The sequence below is a fragment of the Gopherus flavomarginatus genome, chromosome 10 (assembly GCF_025201925.1).
Source record: "Gopherus flavomarginatus isolate rGopFla2 chromosome 10, rGopFla2.mat.asm, whole genome shotgun sequence".
Classification (NCBI taxonomy): domain Eukaryota; kingdom Metazoa; phylum Chordata; order Testudines; family Testudinidae; genus Gopherus; species Gopherus flavomarginatus.
The window spans coordinates 37,001,698-37,028,320 of record NC_066626.1 but is presented as its reverse complement, the minus strand read 5'-3'; the positions used below and the strand labels follow the sequence as shown (position 1 = coordinate 37,028,320).

The 26,623-nt window shown below is 41.2% G+C and overlaps 1 protein-coding gene across 4 annotated transcripts in view; it reads right to left on the bottom strand.

The window, feature by feature from the left end:
• ZNF385B (zinc finger protein 385B) overlaps positions 1-26,623 on the bottom strand; it is a 242,035-nt gene that overhangs the window by 82,980 nt on the left and 132,432 nt on the right. For 2 of the 4 annotated variants that reach the window (XM_050916808.1, XM_050916810.1), the window contains exon 2: positions 766-908. In XM_050916808.1, the coding sequence (XP_050772765.1) occupies positions 766-908 (143 nt within the window). Of the gene's footprint in view, positions 1-765; positions 909-22,660; positions 22,729-23,428; positions 23,547-26,623 lie in introns of those variants that run through there. The other 2 variants (XM_050916811.1, XM_050916812.1) reach the window with 2 other exon arrangements.

The following is a 26,623-nucleotide window of genomic DNA, read 5'->3' as shown; positions in this document are numbered from 1 at the left end:
TATTTTTTACTCAAAAAATTGGGCAGCAGCTTTGTCAATGATTTAACTGCATGTTGCCATCATTTTACTGAAAATGCACTGCAAAAATAGAGGTGCAATTCTTCAGAAGAAAAACACAGTAAACAGAAAATGAATCAAAAGTAAACATGAGTTAATGAGAAATTGTTTTTCACCTTGGCTGATTAAACATCAATTTCAGTTTCACTTCTCTTCATTTAGTGATAGGCCAGATATTCAATTAGTGAAAGTCTGAGTAACTCCATTGGTTACAATGGTTTTAGGCTGATTTGTATCAGCTGAAGGCTTGCCTATTATCTTAAATATGAAAATGATCTTTTTTTTTTTAAATTGTCTTTAGTCTCTCTATTTCACAATATATGCATGCATGTCCATGTGCACACACACTCACACAAGACCACTACTGCTTGCTAATTGTACATTGTGGTGTTCTTTGTACATGTCAACCACATCCCCAAAAGTAAATAGTTTGTATTTGTTGGAACCTCGACAGTAACCATGCATCAGTAATCATGCAACAGGATGGGCTAAAAGGGAAGGCATATACAAATGAATACTGAATTTCATTCTGTCACTGTTCCATATGTTAGAAATTAGCTATCATAAGGGTTGAAAAGGGTTATCTAATGTTTGATGTAACCAATACACACAGTGTTGTAAGGCAAGCTTCATGTACTGATTATTAGAATCTGCAGAGAAAGCATAGACTGAGGAGGGAGCTAATAACATCAACACAAGTTTACTTACTGTGTTAAAATTTGGGAAGAGTCCAACAGCAGAACTACTGTCCACAGGAAAGGACATAAAGGGCTTGATATCCAGTGAAGGCTGCATCATCAGAGTCGGTGTGCGCACAAGGGCAGGAAGTGTAGTAGTATGGCATGTACTGCCTGCCAAGAACAAACCAAAAATAGGAATTCATCATTCCCTCTTAGACAAAAATGCCCTTTCTTTACGCACATACACTCTGTAAAGGTAGAGAAATATCACCTCTGGCTAACAACTTGTAAGGAATAAACATGACACACATTTGATAAAGTGGTTCAGTAGGAGTTAACACAATTAAAACATGCGTACTTCTTCTCAGTCTAGATGAGGCAGAACACTTCCCCATGCCTATAGCTGCTCAGATTCTGAAGAGGAGACATATGGTGCATAAATCACATTGGACAGGCAGAATAAAAACACTTCTAAGGTTCAAAAATTCTGATGAGCCAGAAAGGCAGGGCTGGCACCTATTACAAACAGATGCTTTTGCAATTCAGGGTTGCCTATGAGATCAGTGAGAGTGGACATTTATGCAAGCTGGGATACAGAGGTATTTTTAACACGTGTTGTGCATTCATTTTTCTCTCTTATAATGGCATCTGTAATGTGCTTAATGCTGCACAAGCATGACTCAGATTTTTTTTAATCTAAAAAAAGGCCTACTGATTAAAAATGTAAGAAATCAAGAAATAAGTAAAAGCAGCTAAGAGTCCTGTGGCACCTTATAGACTAACATGTTTTGGAGCATGAGCTTTCGTGGATGAATACCCACTTCATCGGTATTCACCCACGAAAGCTCATGCTCCAATGGGTATTCACCCATGAAAGCTCATGCTCCAAAACGTCTTGTTAGTCTATAAGGTGCCACAGGACTCTTCGCTGCTTTTACAGATCCAGACTAACACGGTTACCCCTCTGATACTTGACAAGAAATGAGTAGTAAGCCCACTACATGTTTATACTAAATAGCCATACAGCATAAAAATAAACCAAATTTCCTACTTTGCCTCAACATCACCCTTCAACAATATTTTCTTAATTTAACCCTACATCTTTCTTTCCAAACTAAGGCTTTCCAAATGTTCAGCCAATGGGAACCCTTTTTATAAATATGCACAGCCAAAATGTGGCCTCAAACAGGTGGAATCTTTCCTAATTGATGACTGTCTAAAACTGAATAGATAAATATTAAATACAAAAGCAGGCCTATATCCTTTCTTTCTATACAGCTCCTGACTCCCTCATCTCACAGGGGGAGGGGAGCAAAGGGGTTTGCACCAGCAGAAATTATAGGAGATTTGTCCATCTAATGGCATAGGTGTCCCAATAGCCACAAAGAAATTGCTTGTCAGTTATCTGCAGAAGGTCATGCTCTCCCTCTTTGCAGAATGGTTCACAGCAAAGCCACATTTTGCTGGTTCCCTGGCTGTACACTTCCCTTCTCCTCATCCATTCCAGAGGGCAGGAGAAGGCAACTCTCAGCCTAATCTCTGGCTGGATTTTCCAGTGGGAATTCTGCATATTTGCCAGGGAACTTCATTCACCAAAGATGTCTCTTTCTCCCCCTGCTCCCTTCCCTTGCTCTTCTTCTGAAACACAGGGCATTCACACCCCAGATTAGACTGTTTTTTTTCATTATATACCTTACTTTAAAAATGTTATTTCTGGAGCTCCAAATGCAAATCTGTAATAACTGGATTTACATTCTGCTGTTTGGGGTTGCAAAATATTCTTCAATTCATATGTCAAGTGACTTCTAGATACTGTAAATTAAAAACATTTAATACAAACAATGCACTGACCTTCAACCCTTCCAAGGCTTTCCAGTCAACTGAGTCCCTACCCATCATTATTCCTCCTCAGCGCTGCCAATTCAGTCTCTGCCCAAACCTACTCTTTTCCCCCTGAAACTGCTCAACTCATCACCTTTGCTGCACAGCCCCTGCAGCCTCTCAGCTCACTAAGTCAATCAAAAGTATCACACCCTTCCATGCAATCCTACTGATCACATCCTCAGCTCCCCATACATCTTTAACCAAGCAACTGATCCTCTAACATCAGGAATCCATCCTCTTCCCCACAACAACTCAACTGATCCTTTTACCACGCAGCCAACCCCAGTCAATTCGTCCATTGCCCTGCAATCAGCACAGCCAGTTGATATCTGCCTTCTCCACCTGCTAGCTTCCTTTGCCCCCATCTAACAGATTCTTTGCCTCTCCATTAATACTGTTCCTACCACTAGCCCTCCAGTTACCTTCTTCCTCCTTTCCCCATCTGAGAGATGCCAGGCAGTTTGTAGGAGCTGGCTAAGTAGATCTGGCCCAGTGCATTTAGAATCTCTGAGTGGGACACTGAGTGAAACTTCACTCAGAGAAGGCAATGCATTTGTTCCCTCTTCTTTTGATCTCACCAGCATAGTGTGTATGAACCTATGTAAAATCTATTCTACTATATTTGAGAAACAGATTGAGTGTTGTGATGCTGTGGCTACCTGGGTTGATTAGATAGTCTGCCATTCAAGACAGGTCCTTTGTAGATACTACTGAATAGGAGAGGGTAAATACATTAGTTTCAGCCACTGCATAAGAATGTAATGTTATAGTTTATTAGATTAATTACAGACCACAATCCTCCACTCTTCGTACATTGGTAAATCCTGGGGTCACAGAAAAGATGGACAGAAGATTGCAGCAGTGCCCCACCAGGCTGGTTACATTCCTTCTTGAGAGGAAGACTAATCCTGATAAAATTATCCTACATTTTCTCATTTCCCAACCCCATCATTTGCAAAATTTAAAATACTGTTTGAAATCTTTAAGTAAATTAGATTTTATATTTTGCATAGACTTGTGAAACTCATCAAGAATTGTGCTTAATTAACTGTAGGTCAGAGCTTAATCGTGTGAATTCATAAATGCTAAAAAACTAATAGCAGTCTAATGCACATACAGCCTCATCCTTAGATCTGCAATGAAAAGATAGATCAACAGGATAATAGTGCATCAAGAGATTTACCAAAGGATGTCTCCTCAGCTGCAAAAAGATGATTGTATTGTATTTTTACTAGCTGATTCTGATATATCAGATACACAGAATACAGTATTGTATTCATACTGCTACAATGTATTTAATTACACACTGTGGTTCTAATTAGGTAATGTTCCAGCCATTGTCAATTTAATTCTTCAGTAAACTAATATTTACATATTTTGATTTAGCCAAACTTATAAATATTGCTTCAATTACAAGTGAGCTATAATTTCAGTTTAAAATTAAAATTAAGGCTGAGTTTTTGTAATAACTGACCTCCCATGCCTTCTAACCAGGCTGTGGTGAGTATTCATCATAGAAATAAGTTCTCACTATTTTTTCCATATCTCTGTGCGCTCTTCTTGGTACATCCTGGCTGACTACTGATCTCAAATTTAACACAACATATACCAGAAGCCTCACTGCAATTTGTGCAGTCCATGATATGGGATGTCAGAGTAATTAAATTTGGAATATTTTCAGGATACTAGGATAAATTCAGATATTCTACAGAACTTACATAAAACATGCACCCACAGTTTGATTAACGAAGGCAGTTCACATGTAAACCTGTGTTCAACTATTTTCACTCTTCCTCCACCCCAGTTGACTCAAAAAATTCCTCTCCTCTGCTACCCCTGCCAGTCAAGTCACAGAGGCCCATTGACTCTCCTCATTCTCCCCAACCTCCCTGTAAACATCCCTGGCAATGTAAGCAGGAAGAGATGACCAAAAGTGACAAAGCTAGAACCTCTATACTTGAGAGTCATCCGATCAAGCAGGATGGAACACCGAGTTGCACCAAAATTCCCACTAAAGGTCAAACACAATCCCACTATCATCCAATGAAATTTGTGTGCAAATATGAACCAAGCAGGAATACTGGCACAACAAAGATGTTGCTGACAATGTTTATCATCATAAATTTAGCAGATGTTTACCCATTTCATTAGCATTTTAATGATGCAGACATTTTACTGTGTCGGATTGTTTTAAAATATTAGTAAATCTTGGGCATAAACATAAGCGATCTTTCTTGCAAATTCATTCACACACCTCAACCTGTTAGTTTTTAGTTTAAACACTGTTTTAACATTTTTTTTATTGTAATGCCTTCAAGAAATAAGAAAATTCTTTCCACATGTACTATTAGAATATATTCTACAAAGAAATATCTGGTGTTTGGATTAAAATAATAATTTAAACCCCCTCCCAAAAGATTTCCTGCAAGTTTGTTTCCTGGTGTTCTATCATGTGACTTATTTTTTCTAGTTCATCTGCTGCTGCTTCTGCTCTGACTGCAGCTGCCTGAATTATCTACAGTCATCAGGATCAAGAAACAGGCAGAGACTTTGCCAAAAAAAATATTAGTCCTCAGCAGAACCACTCTGACAAGCTAAGGGACGAAATCAGTTTCTTAAATCCTTGCTGAAGATCCAGAGTGCTTCCCATTTTATTAGAATAAATTCACCTTTCACTTCCTGTACAAAGGTGTCTAAGAACAATGTAACAAATACTGTGTCTCTTAGATAGCATCTTCTATCACCCAGGTGTGGCTTCAAGCTACCTGAAAATCAGAGACAGATTTTTTCCCCACTGATTATCAAAAGCTGTCATAGTTAACTACTGTAGTTTGATTTGTTTGATAGCAAATAACTGTGTATAGTTAATAGATTAGATGGTGAAAGAACTGCTGCTGTATTGTTAGTAATGGTGGGAAGCAATACTTCAGTCAATCTCCTGTATAACACAAGACTTTTCTCATGGTTCCAATGCAAGGTTACCTGTCCCAACAAAATTTGCTATGTGAGAATAGGGAGGAGGTTAGATAACACAGACTTGGGCAACAATCTTTCACCTCTAAAAATCTACACTCAAATCCCTAGTGCATCTCATCCAGTACCAGATGGGTGTGCTTCACAAAGCTACCATGCAGGACAGGAAAGACCAGTTATTCTAAAGAGTATTGGCAGAGAGGTGATAGTTTACATATTGTCATGCACACTGCTAATCCCTATTTAGAAAGGGCTCTTTTTTTAAATCTAAATTTACCATCTGCTCAGTTCAGTAGCGGCCCATCCTTCTCTCCCTATCTTCAAATCCTTCCACTAGTTCCAACCATGCTGAATCACTAAAGGCATGTCTTCATTAGCAACATTAAAGCACTGCTGCGGCAGTGCTTTAACATGGCCGTGTAGTTGTGGCACCTGCGCTGGGAGAAAGCTCTCCTAGCATTATAAAAACCCACCTTCACGAGGGGAATAGCTCCCAGCGGTGGGAGCCATGCACTGTCTACACTGCCACTTAACAACACTGAAACTTGCAACGCTCGAGGGGGTGTTTTTTCACACCCCTGCAGTGCTGTAAAGTGCTAGTGTAGACAAGCTCTTAGGGTTGCTTTGCATAGTAACAACAACTACTCAAGGCAAGAAGAAGTTGCAGATGAGCGGGATGGTAGCAAAACAGGAACCTCTGAAGGAATGGGTGGGGTTCTGTGTTTTCTTTTCTCTCTTTAATGCTGCATTTTCAGAACATCGGGCCAGATCATAACATCAACTGCTGGAACTTAGAACACACCTTCAAGATGGACAACAGTCATCCCCTTGGCTGTGCGGACACTGGCTGAATTCATTCATAGGCTGCCATCACAACCCTCACCTTAGATTGTCATCCAATGTCCCTGATTTTCCCTTTAAAGGTTTGGAACCCTGAGGAGCAGACATGACATGTTTAAAATGGTTTAAAACTCACACACTGTGAAAATTCTATGTGCACTAATCTGTGACCCTTTTCAGGGCTGTAAAGCTTTCAGTACCATTTACTAATTTGAACTAGAACTTCTGAACATTGTCAAAAATATTTTTGAACAACAGGCTGAAGTAGTTTTTAAATATAAACAATTCTGAGCCAGAGGCAAAACTGAGGCTTTCAGACTGAATAAAGTTTGCTTCAGTTCCACTGCCTATATCCTGAAAAGGATCACTGCACTAAAAACAGCAAGTCCTGTATGAGTACTTACCTTAAACTTGAGTTCCTCTTGTGTTGCTGACACATCAGGCAGTCTACTTCCTCCAATGATCACAGTTATTCACTAGTTGTAGTACTTCTTCCTAAATGAAGACAGCTTATTCAATATCCTCTCACTCTCTTCTGCCAGCTCTTCCTTAGCCTTCCTCACTTTTTCTTCCCTCCTGTAGGTATGCAATTTAATGCTTGCTCAGCAAGTCTCCCATCTTCCATACAATGTACATGTCCCAACCATCTGAGCCCTCCTTCTTTGATAAATTTTTTTAGTATGTCCAGTTCTGTCAATGCCCCTATTCTCACATTTGTTATTTTGTCTTTCCATGAAAAGCATAGTATCTTCAGCCATCTGTGATGGGCAGCTTCTGGTCTCATCCTGTTAGTCACCACCATCAGCCAAGTCTCTGCTCTGTACAGTAGCGCAATTGCAGGGTATAGTCTTCAGTTTAGTGGGGAGACCTCTCTTTGATCAGATGGTGTTCAGCCTTCCAAAAGTGCTGTTTGCTTTTCCTAATCTTGTATGAATGGCTTTATTGCAGCCATTTTCAAATGTCATCATACTCCCCAGATAGCAGAACTTTTCCACCCTGTTCCATTCCTTTTCCATCCACATGCACCTTTGCATCTCTTGTTCCATTTCCTATCTTCCTAGTCTTTGTTTTCTCTGCATTTACTTTCAGTCCAATTTTTGCTGCTTCTTGTTGTACCTCTGATGTAAGAGCAATCATTGTGTTCCATGCTTAGTAAAGCAATATTGTCAGCAAAGTCATGGTCTTTTAATTCATCCCTGCTAACCCATTTTACACCATTTACTATGCTTCTTGTTGACCACTTTATCATCCAATCTATTGCTAATGCAAGGAGAATTGGTGATAAACAACCTTGTCTAACTCCAGTCATAATATCAAACCACTCATCCAGGCCTGTATCAATCTTACTGTATATCTACTTCCATTATATAAAAGTATTATGTTGAGCAGCTTGTCTGATATCTCAGAGCTTCTAGCAATATTCCACAGGGTGTCTCTGCAGAGACTATGGAACGCTTTCTTAAAGTCAATAGAATTGATGAAAATGAGGCTCTGCTAAGCAGTAGCTTTTTCAGTGATCTGTCAAAGAGTGAATATCTGTTCAAAATATGCTCTATCTAGATGGAACTCAACCTATTTTTCATACAATATTTCATCCACTGCTTTCTTCATTCTAGTAGTCAATACTTTGCCAAGGATTGATAATAGTACAATACTTCTCCAATTTGTGCACTGAGTAAGATCACCCTTTTTTGGCAACACCATAATAATTCCATCTTTCTAGTCTTGTGGCACTTGTTCTTTCATCCATATTCCATTACGCTGTCTTGGTAACTGCTCAGTAAGAATTTCATCTCCTGCCTTTAGTACCTCTGCTTGAATTCTGTTAACCCAAGGAACTTTCTCCTGTTTGAGACCTTTGATGTCTGCTTTAATTTCATTGGGTGTTATTGGCCCCTTTTCTATTTCTAATTTAGCATTGGCATTTCTCTTGAACATGTGCATGATCATTGATTCTGGACAGTTAATTCGGCATGGAAATGTTCTTTCCATTGTCTGACTTGTTCTTCATGTAGTTTCTGTCCATGAGAATTCCTGATGGGCATCCCAAACCTGAGCCATTCTTTTTAAGTGACAGATATGAGGAACTGTCACAGATTGAGGTATCATTAGAGGAGGTTTTGGAACAAATTTATAAATTAAACAGCAATAAGTCACCAGGACCAGATGTTATTCACCCAGAGTTCTGGAACTCAAATGTGAAATTGCAGAACTACTAACTGTCATCTGTAACCTATCATTTAAAGCAGCTTCTGTACCAGATGACTGGAGGATAGCTAACGTGATGCCAATTTTTAAAAAGGGCTCCAGAGGTGATCCTGGTAATTACAGGCCTGTGAGCCTGACTTCAGTACTGGGCAAACTGGTTGAAACTATAATAAAGAACAATATTGTCAGACATATAGATGAACATAATTTGTTGAGGAAGAATCAACATGGTTTTAGTAAAGGGAAATCATACCTCACCAATCTACTAGAATTCTTTGAGAGGGTCAACAAGCATGTGGACCAAGGCGATTCAGTAGATATAATGTACTTAGATTTTCAGAAAGCCTTTGACAAGGTCCCTCACCAAAGGCTCTTACGCAAAGTAAGCTGCCACAGGATAAGAGGGAAGGTGCTCTCATGGATTGGTAACTGGTTAAAAGATAGGAAACAAAGGGTAGGTATAAATGGTCAGTTTTCAGAATGGAGAGAGGTAAATAGTGGTGTCCCTCAGGCATCTGTTCTGGGACCAATCCTATTCAACATATTCATAAATGATCTGGAAAAAGGGGTAAACAGTGAGATAGCAAAATTTGCAGAAGATAAAATTACTAAATACAGTTAAGACCCAGGCAGACTGCAAAGAGCAAAAGGATCTCTTAAAACTGAGTGACTGGGCAACAAAATGGCAGATGATATTTAAAGTTGATAAATGCAAAGTAATGCACATTGGAAAGCATAATGCCAACTATACATATAAAATGATGGGGTCTGTTATCACTCAAGACAGATCTTGGAGTCATTGTGGATAGTTCTCTGAAAACTTCCACTCAATGTGCAGCGGCAGTCAAAAAAGCAAACAGAATGCTGGGAATAATTAAGAAGGGGATAGATAATAGGACAGAAAATATCATGTTGCCTCTATATAAATCCATGGTATGCCTACATCTTGAATACTGTGTGCAGATGTGGTTGCCCCATCTCAAAAAAGATACATTGGAATTGGAAAAGGTTCAGAAAAGGGCAACAAAAATGATTAGGGGTATGGAACAGCTTCCACATGAGAAGAGATTAATAAGACTGGGATTTTTCAGCTTGGAAAAGAGAAGGCTAAGGGGAGATATGATTGAGGTCTATAAAATCATGACTAGTGCAGAGAAAGTAGATAAGGAAGTGTTTACTACTTCTCATAACAAAAGAACTAGGCGTCACCAAATCAAATTAATAGGCAGCAGGTTTAAAACAAACAAAAGGAAGTATTTCTTCACAGAATGCACAGTCAACCTGTGGAACTCTTGCCGGAGGATGTTGTGAAGGCCAAGACCATAATGTTCAAAAAGAATTAGATACATTCATGGAGGATAGATCCATCAATGGCTATTAGCCAGGATGGGCAGGAATGGTGTCCCTAGCCTCTGTTTGCCAGAAGTTGGGAATGAGCGACAGGGGATGGATCATTTGATGATTACCTGTTCTGCTCATTCCCTCAGGGTAGGGGTGAAACTGACTTAAAGGACTTACCAGTACACTGGAGTCCTGAGCGGGGCGGGGGGGGGGAGCCCTCTGGCTGTGGTAGTGGTGGAGGTTGCTGAGAGCCCCAGGATTTGGGGGCCATTTAAAGGGCCTGGGGCTCCAGCTGCCGCTACTGCAGCAGAGCCCCAGGCCCTTTAAATTACTGACAGAGCCCTGGGGGCTCCTGGCTGCTGCCACCACCCCAGGGCTCTAGCAGTGGGGCTCGGGTGGTGATTTAAAGGGCCCGGGGCTCTGGCCACCGCTACCGCCCTGGTCCCTTTAAATTGCCATTGGAGCCCCGCTGCCGAAGCCGTTGGTGATTTAAAGGGCCCAGGGCCCATTGAGGTAGTGGCGGCTGGGAGCCCCTGGCCCTTTAACTCACCGCTGGAGCCCCACCACCACTACCCCAGGGCTCCAGCAATGGGGCTCGGGGCTCCGGCTGCTGATACCGCCCCAGGCCCTTTAAATTGCCACCAGAGCCCTGCTGCTGGAGCCAGTGGAAATTTAAAGAGCCTGAGGCAGTAGCAACGGCCGGAGCCCCGGGCCCGTTAAATTGCTGCCCGAGGACTGCTGTCTGGGGAAGCCGGTCCAGGCTCTTACTTTCATACCATACTAGCTTACTTTCACCTCTGCCTCTGGGGCACCTGGCACTGGCCACTGTCTAAATACAGGATACTGAGCTAGATGGACCTTTGGTCTAACCTAATAGGGCCATTCTTATGTTCTTATCTCCAGTGAATCTGGTTCTTCCTGAGAGGTCTTTCAGGTGTTTTATGAAGCTTCTTCAAGTCTCCCCACTGTGCTGCTGCTTCTGCAGTTTTCTCCTGGTACCATGCATTTCTATCTTCCCTGAAACTCTTCTTTATCCTTTTCTTTGTATTTTGCATCTACCTTTAAGAGTTGGGCATGTGTCTTGCACTGTTCCTTTTTTGCATTTATAGCTTTCTGTTACTCAGTAACTGCCCATGTTCCAGATGCAATTCGTGAATCTTTCTTCTGCCATCTTTGGCAGCCCACTTCTTTCTCGGATATCTTGACTACCATCTTCCTCCAGTTTGACCATATGTCCTCCTGCCTTTCAACAGCTCAGTCCTGCTAAAAACACTGGTATGGTTGTGAAGTGCAATCTGGAATCTGACCTGTTTCTTTGTCCTTGTCCATCTTTGTGATCTTTTTGAGTTTAACTTGTAAGGTGGCCAATAAAAAATAATGATCTGAGACAGCATCTACTCCTCGAAGGACTCTGACATCCCTCGAATAAGTCATAAAATTATAGAAGATTAGGGTTGGAAGGGACCTCCGAAGGTCATCTAGTCCAACCCCCTGCTCAAAGCAAGACCAATCCCCAGACAGATTTTTACCCCAGTTTCCTAAATGGCCCCTCAAGGATTGAACTCACAACCCTGGGTTTAGCAGGCTAATGCTCAAACCACTGAGCTATCCCTCCCTTTGAGTCCTTAGTACATTTATTTATAGACAACTATATGGAAAGAATGATGTGTTCAAGTAAATCATGTTTTTAATGATCTAATGAAATATGTATTAAAAATAACCAATTAGGGTTCTCCCTTCAGATCTGAATCACTATTAAAATGATGCTCTATTATCTGGATCCCTGCTACAATATGACCCATTACTATCTAGTTTCATTAGGAGTTGATATTTCCAGAAATGACATACAAATATGGTGGATCCTTGCATGTTACTAAATCTAAGTATTTATATATGATCCCTGAAAACAAAACGCTATGTGAATAAATCTATCAGTTTTTCTTCCATTTTTTCCCCCTAAAACACAGTCAGCAGAATAAAAGCTAGAGCTTGCCATTTGCTACCACTAGGCTACCATGGCTTGTCAGAACTAAAGGAGAGAAAGTGACTTTCAAGACCAATTCTTTATCTGAATTTCCCAAATGGCAAATTAACATGATCCTGAGAGAGCAGCACTGCCCAGGCAACGTAACTTATTTTTTAAAAATAACTTGTGAATCAAAACAGCAGCGTGTATGAGACACTTCCATTGCTTTCCGCTGACAACGAGAAAAATACTAAGCAGTTTATATCCCCAGAGCACTGTACTAATTAATGAATGAGTTCCTTCAAGAGTCAATATAATTACCACTAAAATCTTTGTGTTGCATACATAATTTGAAATCTAGAAGTTGTATTGACTTCATTCCTCAAACCTTATTCAAACGTCAATGGAACAGTCAATTCTTTCACTGACCTATGAAGTGATCTAAAGAATATGAAGTACTTGCATCAACATACATGGCTACCTATTTAAAACCTGTAGAATTGTCAAAGGTGGTATTTCAAAAGGCAGTAGGAATGACTAGTCATCCAGACCGGTTACTAATGGCTATCGGGTAAGATATGATTAGTAGAAAGTCCACTTGCCCAAAAATCAGGAGGCAAGGCAATCCACAGAAACACTTTATTTTAGTCCGTGTCTGACCTTGCATAGGAACAAAACTAGAGAAATGGACACACCAAACATTTTGGATCTCATTAGGTTCTGAAAGGTTTTGCCTTTTTGACATAACTGCTGCAACAAACTCTGCATTCATTTCATATGGCATGACCATATTGTATAAAACTGCAGGATCTATATAGATAAGTCATAGCATTATTATAGATAACTAACTCAACTTCACAAAATAAACAAGCCAGACTATGAAAATCATTCTGTCCTTCGAAATGAAAATGTGGAATGTAACACTAATATTTCCATTATCAATCATCCACGATGAAATATCTTATGATTATATGTATTAACAGGATTCTACATGCATGCTCTCTCACACTGAGTTGTAGAAAAGCAGATACTTTGAAATAAAGTGTTTCTACATGTCAAATGTATTTAGGATTTCTCCTAAACATGCCATACAGTATACAAACCTGGAATGAAATCCCTGACCCTTTTGCAGTTAATTGGAGTTTTGACTTAACATGCCAGAATTTCACACCCCTGCTTACCTATTTTTCCCCACACAATATTAGGAGTTATAAAAACAGATTGCAAAAAATGTAAGTGTACAATAAAAAAGGTTTACAGTAGATATATAGGATTTATTTACATATTGATTATGCAGTGGAGAGATATATAGCAAAAATATCTGAAGAGTTCCCAGAATAACTAGTTTAGATAAAAATGATTGCTAGTAAATAACTGGGTAAATAATTTACATGACAGGACAATACATTTTCATTCACTTCACGTCTATGGAAATTTTTATGAGGTTTTCGTCCTGGAATGTTGTAGCTACAAAATACACAGTATAATGATTTACCCATAATCTCTTTCCCAATATCAACCTCACAATGTCAACAGCATGAGTTATCAAAGTAAAACATACCACCAATAAAAATGTTCTGAGCTACTGACTTCAGCAGGGGCAGGATGAAGCCCAATATCTTAAATTGTTTAAATATAATATAAAGGATAATACTATAACTAGACTTTTTAATTACTCCACTAGCCTAATTATAGATGCACTGCATGCTGTGAAATAGGCTCCATTCTTAGGCCCTGACCCTACAAACATTATATACATGCTTAACTTTAAACATGTGAGTAGTCCCACTGACATCAATGGGAATTATTCACCATCCTTGAAATTAAGTGTATGCGCAAGGCTGAGAGAGATTGGGGCCCTCCTCACTAGAATAGTGAGCTGTTTGTAGTGTTGTAGTAGTCATGTTAATCCCAGGATATGATCGAGATAAGGTAAATCAGGTAATATCTTTTACTGGACCAATTTCTAGTATAGTAAAAGATATTATCTTGCCTAACTTGTGTACTCTGGAATACCGAAGATTGTGCACCATTTTCATTTCTATGAATTAAGATGTTTTTTCCTCAGTAGAATTTTCTCTCTCAATTCCCTCATGTTTAAAACAGATTGTGAATACTGTGCATGCAATTCACATGTGTGGAGCTTATCACAAAAAGTTGATGTTTTCAATCAGTTATAATATTTATAATTAATAATATATGAAAGAAAGACACTAGAAATTTGTTCTCCAATCTCTAGAATTCAGTACATGTATCAAAAATTAGAAACAGAAAAAAAAACAGATATGTACCTTAAAGCTTTTTGTTGTTAAAGACAAACAATACTTTCAATATTTTACAGGAAAATGAATCAATTAATCAAGAAAAGCTTAATTTACACCTGTAACTCTTCTGGATGTTAAACATCTTAAAAAGCAAGAACAAATCATCCTGGACTTTGTATTGTAAATACCAAAAAGGGCAAAAAGCATCCAAACAAGTAGAACTGAGAAAGGTATTTTTACCTCTTCACCTGAAATAATCATGTTAAAATTGTTACGTCAAAGCTGTTTGAATTAACCTTCATACTGCCTATATCTTTATGATAATCTGTTCAGATTTTAACCTGTAGATTTTGTAACCTGTACAGTATTTCTCTCTCTCCAACTTTTGTCCTGCATGTGCTCCTGAATAATACAAATTTCAGGAGAGGAAATACTCATGCCATATACAATTTCATTTTGGCAGCCACTGTGCTGTACTGTTCCACTTGTTTCTTCTTCAATATTTATATTTCCAAGTCAAACAAAACCAAAAAACACCATACTAATATCAGTGCATATTTATTAGTATTGGCTGTTTGTCAAGCTTAAGCAATTAAATAAATTAAGATGCATCATTCACTATATTTAGAAGCAATGTACTGGCTGCAGTACAACTGTGATTTGCTTTTATCTGCAGGTAGCATGGAAATATTTGTCATTTGTTTCTCTACAAAGCTAATTTTGCAGACTTCTAAAACCAACAAAGCCATTTGTTCAATTAGAAAGCTGCGTGGCATGTCATAACCTAGCATATTCTACTTTGCTGCACTGGATTGCACCATTCTAAATAAACACGGTTGGCTATTAATACCTGCAGTACTCTTAGGTACTATGAGCAAAATCTTGACCCTACTGAAGACAACTGGAGTTTTGCCATGGACCACAATAGGTCAGGATTTCACCCTATATATTTGTGACTCTTCAGCTTATTTCTAAACAAAGATTATCACATACAAAACTGGCTAGATCTTGGATCTCAGAATGGCTGCTTTGAATTGTTACAGGGCATAAAGCCAGAAAGGCAGTCAAACCAGTCAATGGAGGATTCACTCACAATAGAGGAATTCACAGGTGGTGCAACACCACCTCAATCCCAGAAAAGGGGAAACAGCCTTTTGGGACCATAGGTAGCAGGGTTTAAATTAAATCTTCCCTGAGGCTGCACTAGCATGAGCTTAGGACCAGCATTTCTGGCCCTCCTGCTTCTCTCTCCCATGCTGCAGGTTCTCCCACTCTAGACTCCTCTTGTTCAGAGAACTCCATCTCGACAGGGTCCAGTTGTACATGCAATGTCTGAGACCCCACTGTCCTCCTCATAATGTCCTGGTTTGTTCAAGCCTGTCTTCCTTAACATCTACGGGTGCCCTGAACGAACTAGGTCATCCTCCCCAGTCCTCATCTGGTTCTGGGATGCCATTTCTTTTCTGGTCATCAGATCATAGCAAGCTAACCAGCTGTGTCTTTTTCAGCTCTCTACAGTTCAAGTTCCTTTCTTTGCACAATTCTACTAGCTGACTTTTCCCGAGCTGTAGATCTCTCTTTATTTCTGTCTTTTCCTATTATCTTCCCCAAAAGAAGACAGGAAAATAAATTTTCTTATTTTTTCCTTCTACTATATATTGCTTATCACCGTCACAATCCCACCAATGTATCATAGTTTCAGGGCTATCTGAACCTCTGTCCCTTTTCTGGTCTCTCTGAGTGTACCCCATTAGGTGTCAGGCTTCTGCCTTTACTTATCTGGGCAAGTGTGCTGGAACAATTTGTACAGAGCAGGTGCTGAAAGCCATTAAACCCAACTGTAAGCCCTGTATATTATAGAAACTACTTCAAGCCAGGAGGTGCTGCCGCACCCCCAGCGCCCCTAGTTCAAGCACCTATGTGTCTGGGCTGGAATTTTACAATTTTCACACACTTAGACCGGAATCTGCGCTCAACACCCCATCTTGGCCAACCATTTATTGTTATGCAGGTCTGAATGGATACCTACATCTCTTCCCTTTGGCAGTCTGTGACCAGGACTAAACAAACAGAGATGAACAGCCTTCTTCAAAGAAGTAGGTTTATTTAGTAAATGGAACAAAACATACAAGAAAATGATTTTAAAACAAGAAACAGGTTACCTGCATGCTTAGACTCATCCAATCATACACTTCACTACAAACTAAGTTATATGGGCTTCCTACTTGTGTTATAAGTGCAGAACAAATCCAACTTACATTGTTTCAGCAAACTCTAGAGTTCTTGGGATCCAACCTGGTTTCAGTTTGCCTTCACAGAAAGTCTGTTTCCCTCTCTCAAGGAACAACCTTTTTTCAGAGTCCCAATCTCTTTTTGAATGCCTGATCATCCTTTAGCCTATTGTTCAATGGCTTTTTCTCAGAATTGTGGCTCTCAACCTTTTCAGACTACTGTACCCCTTTCAGGAGCCTGATTTGTCTTGAGTACTCCCAAGTTTCATCTCACTTAAAATCTACTTGCTTCCAAAAATCAGGCATAAAAATACAAGTGTCACAGCACACTATTACTGAAAAATTGCTTACTTCCTCATTTTACCCTATAATTATAAAACAATCAGTAGGAATGCAAAAATTGTACTTAAATTTCAGTATATAGAGCAGTGTAAACAAGTCATTGTCTGTATAAAATTTTACTTTGTACTGACTTTGCTAGTGTTTTTTATGTAGCCTGTTGTAAAACTAGGCAAATATCTAGATGAGTTGACGTACTCCCTGGAAGACCTTTGCATACCCCCAGGGATGTGTGTACCCCTAGTTAAGAACCACTGTCTTAGAGGGCCTAGGTGGGAAGTCCTCCTTTTACCTGAGACTGTTTTTTCCCAGGCCTTGGCTACACTTGGAGATGTGCAGTGCTGGGAGTTACAGCTGTGTTCGTACAGCTGTGTAGGGAAAGCGCTGCAGTGTGGCCACATTGACAGCTACCAGCGCTGCAGTGTGGCCACATTTGCAGCGCTGTTGGGAGTGGTGCATTGTGGGCAGCTATCCCACAGGGCACCTCGTCCCATTTTGGAGCCGTGGCTTGTGGGAAGGGGACGGAAGGGTACGGGTCATTCCGCTTCCTGCCCCAACACCCCGTAGTGCATCGCTTCACATCCCCGCAGTCACTGTTTCCCCGTCCACGTTTGGCACCATTGTGAGTCTCTGTGCAGCGCGATTTCTGTGGGAAATGGAGCCCGAGCTGCTGAGGACTTTGCTGATGAGTGTCGCCAGCACATCACGTTTGGCAGTTGAGCTATTCCTTCAGCTCCAAAGTGACAGTGAGGAGTCAGACGATGATATCGAGTCGCCTGACGCGTATGACACTAAATTGCTTGTGGCAGTAACGGTAATGCTCAGCACCGTGGAACGCTGCTTTTGGGCTCGGGAAACAAGCACTGAGTGGTGGGATCACATCGTCATGGAAGTCTGGGATGACGAGCAGTGGCTGCAGAACTTTCGGATGAGAAAAGCCACTTTCATGGGACTCTGTGAGGAGCTCGCCCCCACCCTGCAGCGCAAGGACACGAGATTGAGAGCTGCCCTGCCAGTGGAGAAGCAGGTGGCTATTGCAATCTGGAAGCTGGCAACTCCAGACAGCTACCGATCGGTCGCGAACCAGTTTGGAGTGGGAAAGTTGACCGTTGGCATCGTGTTGATGCAAGTTTGCAGGGCCATTAATCGTATCCTGCTAAGAAGAACCATGACTCTGGGGAATGTGCAGGACATTCGGGATGGTTTTGCACAAATGGGTTTCCCTAACTGTGGAGGGGCGATAGATGGGACCCATATTCCTATTCTGGCACCACCCCACCTAGCATCCGAGTACATTAATCGGAAGGGGTATTTCTCTTGGTTCTCCAGACGCTTGTGGATCACCGTGGGCATTTCATTGACATTTATACAGGCTGGAAAAGGTGCATGATGCACGCATCTTTCGGAACAGTGGCCTGTTCAGGAAGCTACAGGCCGGGGCTTTTTTCCCAGACCAGAAGATCACGGTGGGGGATGTTGAAATGCCCATTGTGATCCTTGGAGACCCTGCTTACCTGTTAATGCCTTGGCTCAGGAAACCGTATACAGGGAAGCTTGACAGGAGCAAGGACTGGTTCAACTACAGGCTGAGCCGGTGCAGAATGACTGTGGAGTGTGCTTTTGGCCGTTTAAAAGGCGCTGGAGATCTCTTTATGGGAAGCTAGACTTGGGGAAAAGCAGCATCCCTGTGGTTATATCCGCGTGCTGTACCCTCCATAATATTTGTGAAGGCAACGGTGAAACATTCAGTCAGGAATGGATCTCCGAGGTTCAACGCCTGGAGGCTGAATTTGCACAGCCGGAAAGCAGGGCTACTAGAGAGGCCCAGCACAGGGCTACAAGGATTAGGGATGCCTTGAGGGAGGAGTTTGAGGCTGAAAGCCAACAGTAATGTTTAGTGCCTTGCATGGCAGTGAAGTGCAGTGGTTACACTGTTGGCAGGAATCTGTTTTTCCTAAAATGATTTGCAGTGCCCGTTTTTTTCCTGGGCTACGGTATCTTTCACTTTCTGCAATAATAAAGACTGTTTTCAAAGCCAAGAATTCATTTATTGAAAAGAAAATAACTTTATTGACAGACACACAACATTTTGGGAACTTTAGAGGGCAGGGGGGTGGGGTGGTGAACTGTACAGTCATAGGTTTGAATATGTCCTGTCTGGAGTGCTGTGCAATGACTGCTGCACTTCAGGATGAAAATACTGCATGGTGATGGGGGTTGAGTGCAGAGGATAAGGGTCATAGTTCTCAGGGCTGGCAGGTGAACGTACAGGTGTTGGGGGCAGCTGGTGGTGGTAAGAACCTGGATGCTGGGGAAGGGGGTTTGGAGCTGACATTGGGGCACAAGTGAAAGAGCTTTGGGATGGAGGGGGGGCGGGGGCGGCACAGTAGTGCTCGTAGCCAGTCACTGCATGGCTACGAGTGACTGGATACAGTCTGTTTGGCGAGCCAGAAGGCTTATCAGCTGCTTAGGCACTGGCTAAGAAGAAAAGCACGTTCTCCTGCTTTCTGTTTCCCTCCATTGCTGCATTTTTTCTCTCCAGTCCTGCAGTTTCTTACTCTCTCTGGCAGACTGATTCATAATTACTTTCACTATATCTTCTTTGCTTTTCCGTGGCTTCTTCCTCAGGTTTTTTAGTTTCTCAGCAGTGTCTGATACGGCCAGTGGAGTAGTAGTAGTCAAGGACACTGTTATTAGAAAGACAAAAATTGAAATATTTAACTGAGAGATAGCATTGTGTATAATCACAGTGAAGGAGTTTACAGTCTCACTGTAGCATAGTTTCCACAAACCAAACAGAGCACAGAGAACCCACAGCAGCGAAGACATGGTGAGTGAGGGGAATGAGTGCAGGACTGATTGGTTCAGGGCTGTACTGGGGTTCTGTGCGTTGGGGAAAGCAAACAGCTGCAGGGGGACTTAGACTGAACAGTATCAGAGGGGTAGCCGTGTTAGTCTGGATCTGTAAAAGCAGCAAAGAATCCTGTGGCACCTTATAGACTAACAGACGTTTAGGAGCATGAGCCTTTGTGGGTGAATACCCACTTCGTCAGATGCAGGTAGTGGAAATTTCCAGGGGCAGGTATATATAAGCAAGCAAGCTAGAGATAACGAGATTAGTTCAATCAGGGAGGATGAGGCCCTGTTCTAGCAGTTGAGGTGTGAAAACCAAGGGAGGAGAAACTGGTTTTGTCGTTGGCAAGCCATTCACAGTCTCTGTTTAATCCTGAGCTGATGGTGTCAAATTTGCAGATGAACTGAAGCTCGGCAGTTTCTCTTTGAAGTCTGGTCCTGAAGTTTTTCTGCTGCAGGATGGCCACCTTAAGGTCTGCTATAGTGTGGCCAGGGAGGTTGAAGTGTTCTCCTGCAGGTTTTTGTATATTGCCATTCCTAATATCGGATTTGTGTCCATTTATCCTTTTCCGTAGAGACTGTCCAGTTTGGCCGATGTACATAGCAGAGGGGCATTGCTGGCATATGATGGCGTATATTACATTGGTGGACGTGCAGGTGAATGAACCGGTGATGGTGTGGCTGATCTGGTTAGGTCCTGTGATGGTGTCACTGGTGTAGATACGTGGGCAGAGTTGGCATCGAGGTTTGTTACATGGATTGGTTCCCGAGCTAGAGTTACTATGGTGCGGTGTGCAGTTACTGGTGAGAATGTGTTTCAGGTTGGCAGGTTGTCTGTGGGCGAGGTCTGGCCTGCCACCCAAGGCCTGTGAAAGTGTGGGATCATTGTCCAGCATGGGTTGTAGATCCCTGATGATGCGTTGGAGGGGTTTTAGCTGGGGACTGTATGTGATGGCCGGTGGAATCCTGTTGGTTTCCTTCTTGGGTTTGTCTTGCAGTAGGAGGCTTCTGGGTACACGTCTGGCTCTGTTGATCCGTTTCCTTATTTCCTCGTGCGGGTATTGTAGTTTTGAGAATGCTTGGTGGAGATTTTGTAGGTGTTGGTCTCTGTCTGAGGGGTTAGAACAGATGCGGTTGTACCTCAGCGCTTGGCTGTAGACAATGGATCGTGTGATGTGCCCGGGATGGAAGCTGGAGACATGAAGGTAGGCATAGCGGTCGGTAGGTTTTCGGTATAGGGAGGTGTTAATGTGACCATCACTTATTTGCACCGTGGTGTCTAGGAAGTGGACCTCCCGTGTAGATTGGTCCAGGCTGAGGTTGATGGTGGGGTGGAAGCTGCTGAAATCGTGGTGGAATTTTTCCAGAGAGTCTCCTTCCCATGGGTCCAGATGATGAAGATGTCATCAATGTAGCATATGTAGAGAAGGGGCGTGAGTGGACGAGAGCTGAGGAAGCGTTGTTCCAGGTCGGCCATAAAAATATTGGCATATTGTGGGGCCATGCGGGTGCCCATAGTGGTGCCACTGATCTGGAGTATGGACGGTGAGCAAGTTGCAGTGCTGGTGGTGGGTTTACAGCACTGCAACTCTCCAGTGTAGCCAAGCCCCCAGTTGGCCAGCCAGCTCATCTGAGGGTACACCTTCACTGCAAATAGAAGGAGTGTTCTTAACGCCAGTTACCTAACCCAAGTTCAAACAGCAGTGAAGACACAGCAATGCTGCTTTTAACTGAGGCTAGCGGCTGGTATTAATGACTATAGAGGGGGACTTGGAGTTAAACTCAACCTTATCTCTACCAAGAGTGTGCTGAAATACATTTTGGCTCCAGATGCATATTCACGACCAAGCAACTCCTCATACATCACACTAGCCACTTCTCTGAAGACAGAGTTAGTTTTATCCAAAAGAACTTTGAGGCTTATCCAAATTAGACAGAACTTCCAAACCCTTTGGAATTCAGCCACAGACCTATGAATTTGATATTTTCCCCTTACCTTTTGTATATTTAATCATCTCAGAGTAGTGTGGCCACCTGGCTGCGGACTTCACAAAACACTTCACTTTTCCCTCTATCTAGGTTCTTATACTGGCACCCATCATCCTAGTATTTGAGTACCTTTTAGAAAAATAATCTTTGTGGCAGCTTGGCACAGATAATTGGATTTTCAACTAAATGACTATTTACACAGAATGTATTTCTGATAAAAAAATACTTCAATTTTTGTCAGAAAAGCCAAAAATCTGAAAACTGAAAACTTTAAATTTTTCAATGGAAAGTCAATTTTTTTTCTGAAAAAAAAATTCTGACAAGCTCTACAGATAGGTTCTTTCTTACAAAAGAGGTGTTTTACTCAAGGCATAAGCAGTCTTTTGGAGGCTGGATAAAGGGGTGTCAATGCAAACCAAATAAAAGTATCCTTTACTGTGTTGAAAACGTTTTTAAGGTTCAGGCTCTGACAAACTTTCAAAGGGAAAATATTTTGCAGCTGGGAGCCTTAAACTGGCTGTGGACAGGAATTGCTTCCAAGCTGAATTTAACCCAAGTGTTATGTTTTCGCAGCACCTTGGCCCCACTCAGGAGAGCAGCACCCATATTCTGCACTTACTGGCGTTTCCAGGGACACATCAAGTATAGATCTGAGTACAGTAGAGTATTTTAGCCTGGAGGTAAAAAAAAACAAAACAAAACATGGAGGACTATTGTGAGGTCAGTATTTACAAGCAATGTCAAAGCCATTGCTACATCTTATCTGAGATGAATTACAGTCAGTTACTTTTTTCCAGATCCCTACCCCATTCAGGTGGTAGGAGAATGAGTCGAATCTGAAATGTAAAGACGTTGAGGCGAGTATGAGCTGTGTACTGATGATAATGCAGCCCAAATAACTTTGTGAGTAAAGTGCAAGACTTGGGAGTCAGGATGACTAGATTCTGTTCCTGGCTCTGACACATACTGTGTGGCCAACGATGAGGCCCTTAATCTCAGTTTTCCAATCTGTTAAATGGGGTTCAAAATACTCACCTCACAGTAGTATTCAGAGACTTAACTTATTAAGTCTGTAAAGTGCTCTGAGGTCCTCAGATAAGTCACTGTAGAAACAAGAAATTATTATTGCTCTAATCTTCCTCCTCTCACTGCTACTCCTTTCCCCATCTTCTGCAACCCCTCTCCTCCCTATGTTATTACTCTTCCTTCTCTCAGTGTTTGGGAACATTCTCTCAACACACTGTACGACTAGCCAAATCCCCCCACATCAACTGTGAGCTATCACAGCTCCTTCTCCTACCCCAATGCTTTGAGAGGGATCAGCAGGAGTATGTGGAGACACAGAAAGCTTCTAATAATTGTTCCAACTTTTAACAAGTGCTGGTTGTAATGTGATAAAATCACTGGAACAAGAATGACAGCAAACCATACACAGGACTATTAGGCTACACAACAACTAAGTTAGCAACTTTCTTTAACACAGAAGGGGAAAAAAGGCAAAACTTGCTTTGATACTTCACAAAAGGGTTACATGGACCAGCATTTATGATTTCATTGATGTCAATGGAGTTATATCAGGGATTACATTTTCCCTTGTATATTTACTGTATTTGCAGGAACATTTTTCAGGAAAAGATTGGATTAACCAATAAACAAACCCACCACCTTCCAAAAAACAACAAAAGACAGCTATTTTAACTAAATACTTCTTCACTTTATCGTAAATTAATTTCCGATGTGTTATATTTATACTCACAGTGGGGGGAAAACCCCTGTACGTGCTAAAAACAGAGTAATGCTTACCTTAGTGTGCAAGATCATAGCCTGTGACCACTTCAGCATAATATGTGGAACCAGATTTAGAGATAAATAATTCCTTCATTTCACCGGGGTGCTTTTGTGATGTTTGGTGTGAGGAGACGGCAGGCAAGTGATAAGTCTGAACAAATCATACGTGCTGTAATTGCTGCTTAGCTCTAATTACTGTTCAGGACCGTGTTTGCAACTTGATTCCAGAGGGAGGATAGCCTACCTAATGACATCATCAGACCAAATATAACCTAAAAGACTGACAATATATATTTTAATAGTGTTTCTACAAACCGTTTTTAAGCTGTTGAAAAGTCGATTGTTCTTATATAGATTAAAACTTCAGCTGTGCATTTTTATGGCTTGTTTTTAAAGATTTTGAAAAAACAAATAGCATTAGCCCCTAATCATGGGCATTTTAGGTGAAGTGGGAGGGGAAATTCTCTGTAATTAACACATTACAATATTGTGTTCATCTAACATAAGAAACTGCTTCAAGTGTACAAACAAAGCACTTTTACAGCTGTAAAACAGTTCAAAACGAGTAATCAGTTGCAGTCACAGAGTTCCTGATTGAGACACAAATCCTGCAATGAGCTCCAGGACTCTGTCTACACACAATTCATTGCAGGATCAGTGCCCAAGTTATTTATAATCCTTTAGTCTCAGGATGCAGCAGATTTTGTTCAAATCTAACAAAAGGCTCCAATTTATTAGATGACAATATCATGCTTCCTCTATGTATAGGTCTTGTTCACACCAGTTTTCATGAGAAAGTGTTCGGCCTGGACTGACATGGATGGAGTTACAGAGAGAGAGAGATGAATTTAGTTCATTGTATTTGTTCAGAGCCATGTCCCAAAATAACTTCTCTTGTTCATATTCTCAAATTGCACACTATTCTTAGTTATAAATCACTTTCATTCCAGCTCTGAATATAGCATACCTTATCCCATGGAAACAGAAGAGAATTCATTTGTTTTGATAGATCCTATAGCAAAGCATGGCTAATTCTATTCCTTTACTGCCAGGACAATTAATACTGGAGTACATGTTTAAAGTGCATTAATTGTAGCTCTTAAATGTGTAAAGAGACAAATAGAGATTGTCCATAAATATAACCACATGGAAGCTCCACTAAAAAGGCCAGAGATTAATGGCTGGCATAAACAGACAACCAAGAGAGAGTATATTTATTTATTTTTACTATGCTAGCATATAGATAAGTCTACTGAAAGATGGAGGATTAAGGTGACAAACAGAATGGAGTGAATGATCTATTAAGAGCTAAGCATGTGATCCTGAGAAATGCTGAGCTGGCAACTGCACCTGCAACTCCCTGAATTCAAGATGCATTGCAGATACTCAACACCTCTCCAGATCAGGCACTTTGGGCCTCTCTGCACTTGCAAGTTAGTTTGAATTAAGGTAGGTGTGAATTTAACCTGCAATAACTATTCCAGAATAACCCCACATCTGGATACTCTTATTCCTAAATAAGGGACCCTTGTCTGATTTACCTTCATCCACTTTATGGATTACTTACTTAATGTATACTGGAGACAAAGCTTTCTAATGAAAATTCCAAGGAACTCATAAAATTCCATTTAAATAACTACTACTATTGCAATATTCGGATGAATAACCCAAACAGGAAATTCCAAATCTTAAAAGTCCAACTTGAACTCTGATTCCTTTGGCAGGTACTTTAACATTTATTTCTCATATACCAGAGGTCTATTACAGGAGTGGATGAGAGAGATTCTGTGGCCTGTAATAGGCAGGAGGTCAGACTAGATCATCATGACAGTCCCTTCTGACCTTCAAGTTTATAAGCATTACATCAGGACAGCCTCAATAGTGATACCACTCCCACTGGGCTACATCATCAGGGTAAATCAGCCAAACACTCTAGGTCTCTTTATGCTGTAATCTTATGAGTTGAAATATTATTTCCCACCATCCTTCGCAACAAAACACACACAGGTGTTGGAGGTTAAATTGAAAAGTGCTTTTTGAGATTTTTGGATGAAAGATTCCCTGTAAATACAATGTATTATTATTAAAATACCAGAGTATTCTTTTATTAAATTAAAAACTACATCACTGATGCACATTTTTTTTTGATAAGCAAGACTCCAATGACAATTTATGCTTCCAAATCAGAAGCAATGTTAGCAGTTTACTGAACACAGATGTCAGCATGTAGGTGAATATATAGGCAGATACATGAGTGTTGTTATAGCATAGCATATACATGTACAAAATTCATAGGTTGGTAGAGTTCAACCTCTTCACTTTTCTCCCCACGTCCTCCCTCACTTGTTGCCCTATGAATAGCACTGTGGAGTGACAGGACTGCGGCTGCATAAGTATATGTATATCCATTAAGCTCTCTGTTGCTCCTAACACCTACATGCATTTTGACAGATAGTCCTTGTGAGGATCCACAGATCTTGAACCACAGGCTTCCAGACAACCTTCACATCCCAGTCACCTTCCAGCGACTTGCTAGTAACTAATGTGCTGAGTTCTAGTGCCCCACCAGAGAAGCCATAGGTGTGCTAATTGGAGAAGTGCCCAGCCCCACCAATTGGTCTGGCTGCACTATTTAAGCCAGAAGGCAGCACTCGAAGTTGTCTGTGCAACTGGGTGAATATCTGGCTGGCTGCAACGTTGAACCCAGGCTTCTTGTCTGACTCCCGAGCACTGCTTTCCTGACCTGCCTTGTTTGATCCCTGCCCCTGGTCTCCAACTCCGACTCTGACCCCGGCTCCAGCTTTGACCCCGGCTTGACTCCCGCCTCCAGCTCTGACTCCCTGTTTCTGATTTGGCAGGTTTTCTGGCCTCTGATCGCCACTGCAAGACTACTAGGCCTGACTTCCACTGCTCCAACCACTAGTCATGACTGACCAAGCCCCAGTCATGACAGTCCTCAAGAATAATTTTAATGTATGCCAATACATACATGTGACTGATTGACAACAGCCTGCCATATCCTCGACAAATCTTATGGAATTATGACAAATGTTATTGAATAAATATAGCCTTATTGAATTGGATTTAATACCTTTGGGGTCCAGTGCATTACAAATAAAGTTTATGTTGTTGTAGGATGATATGTATGATGTTGCACTCCATATATTTATGGAAATATGCTTATGAGTGTAAATATAATGTAACTGGAAT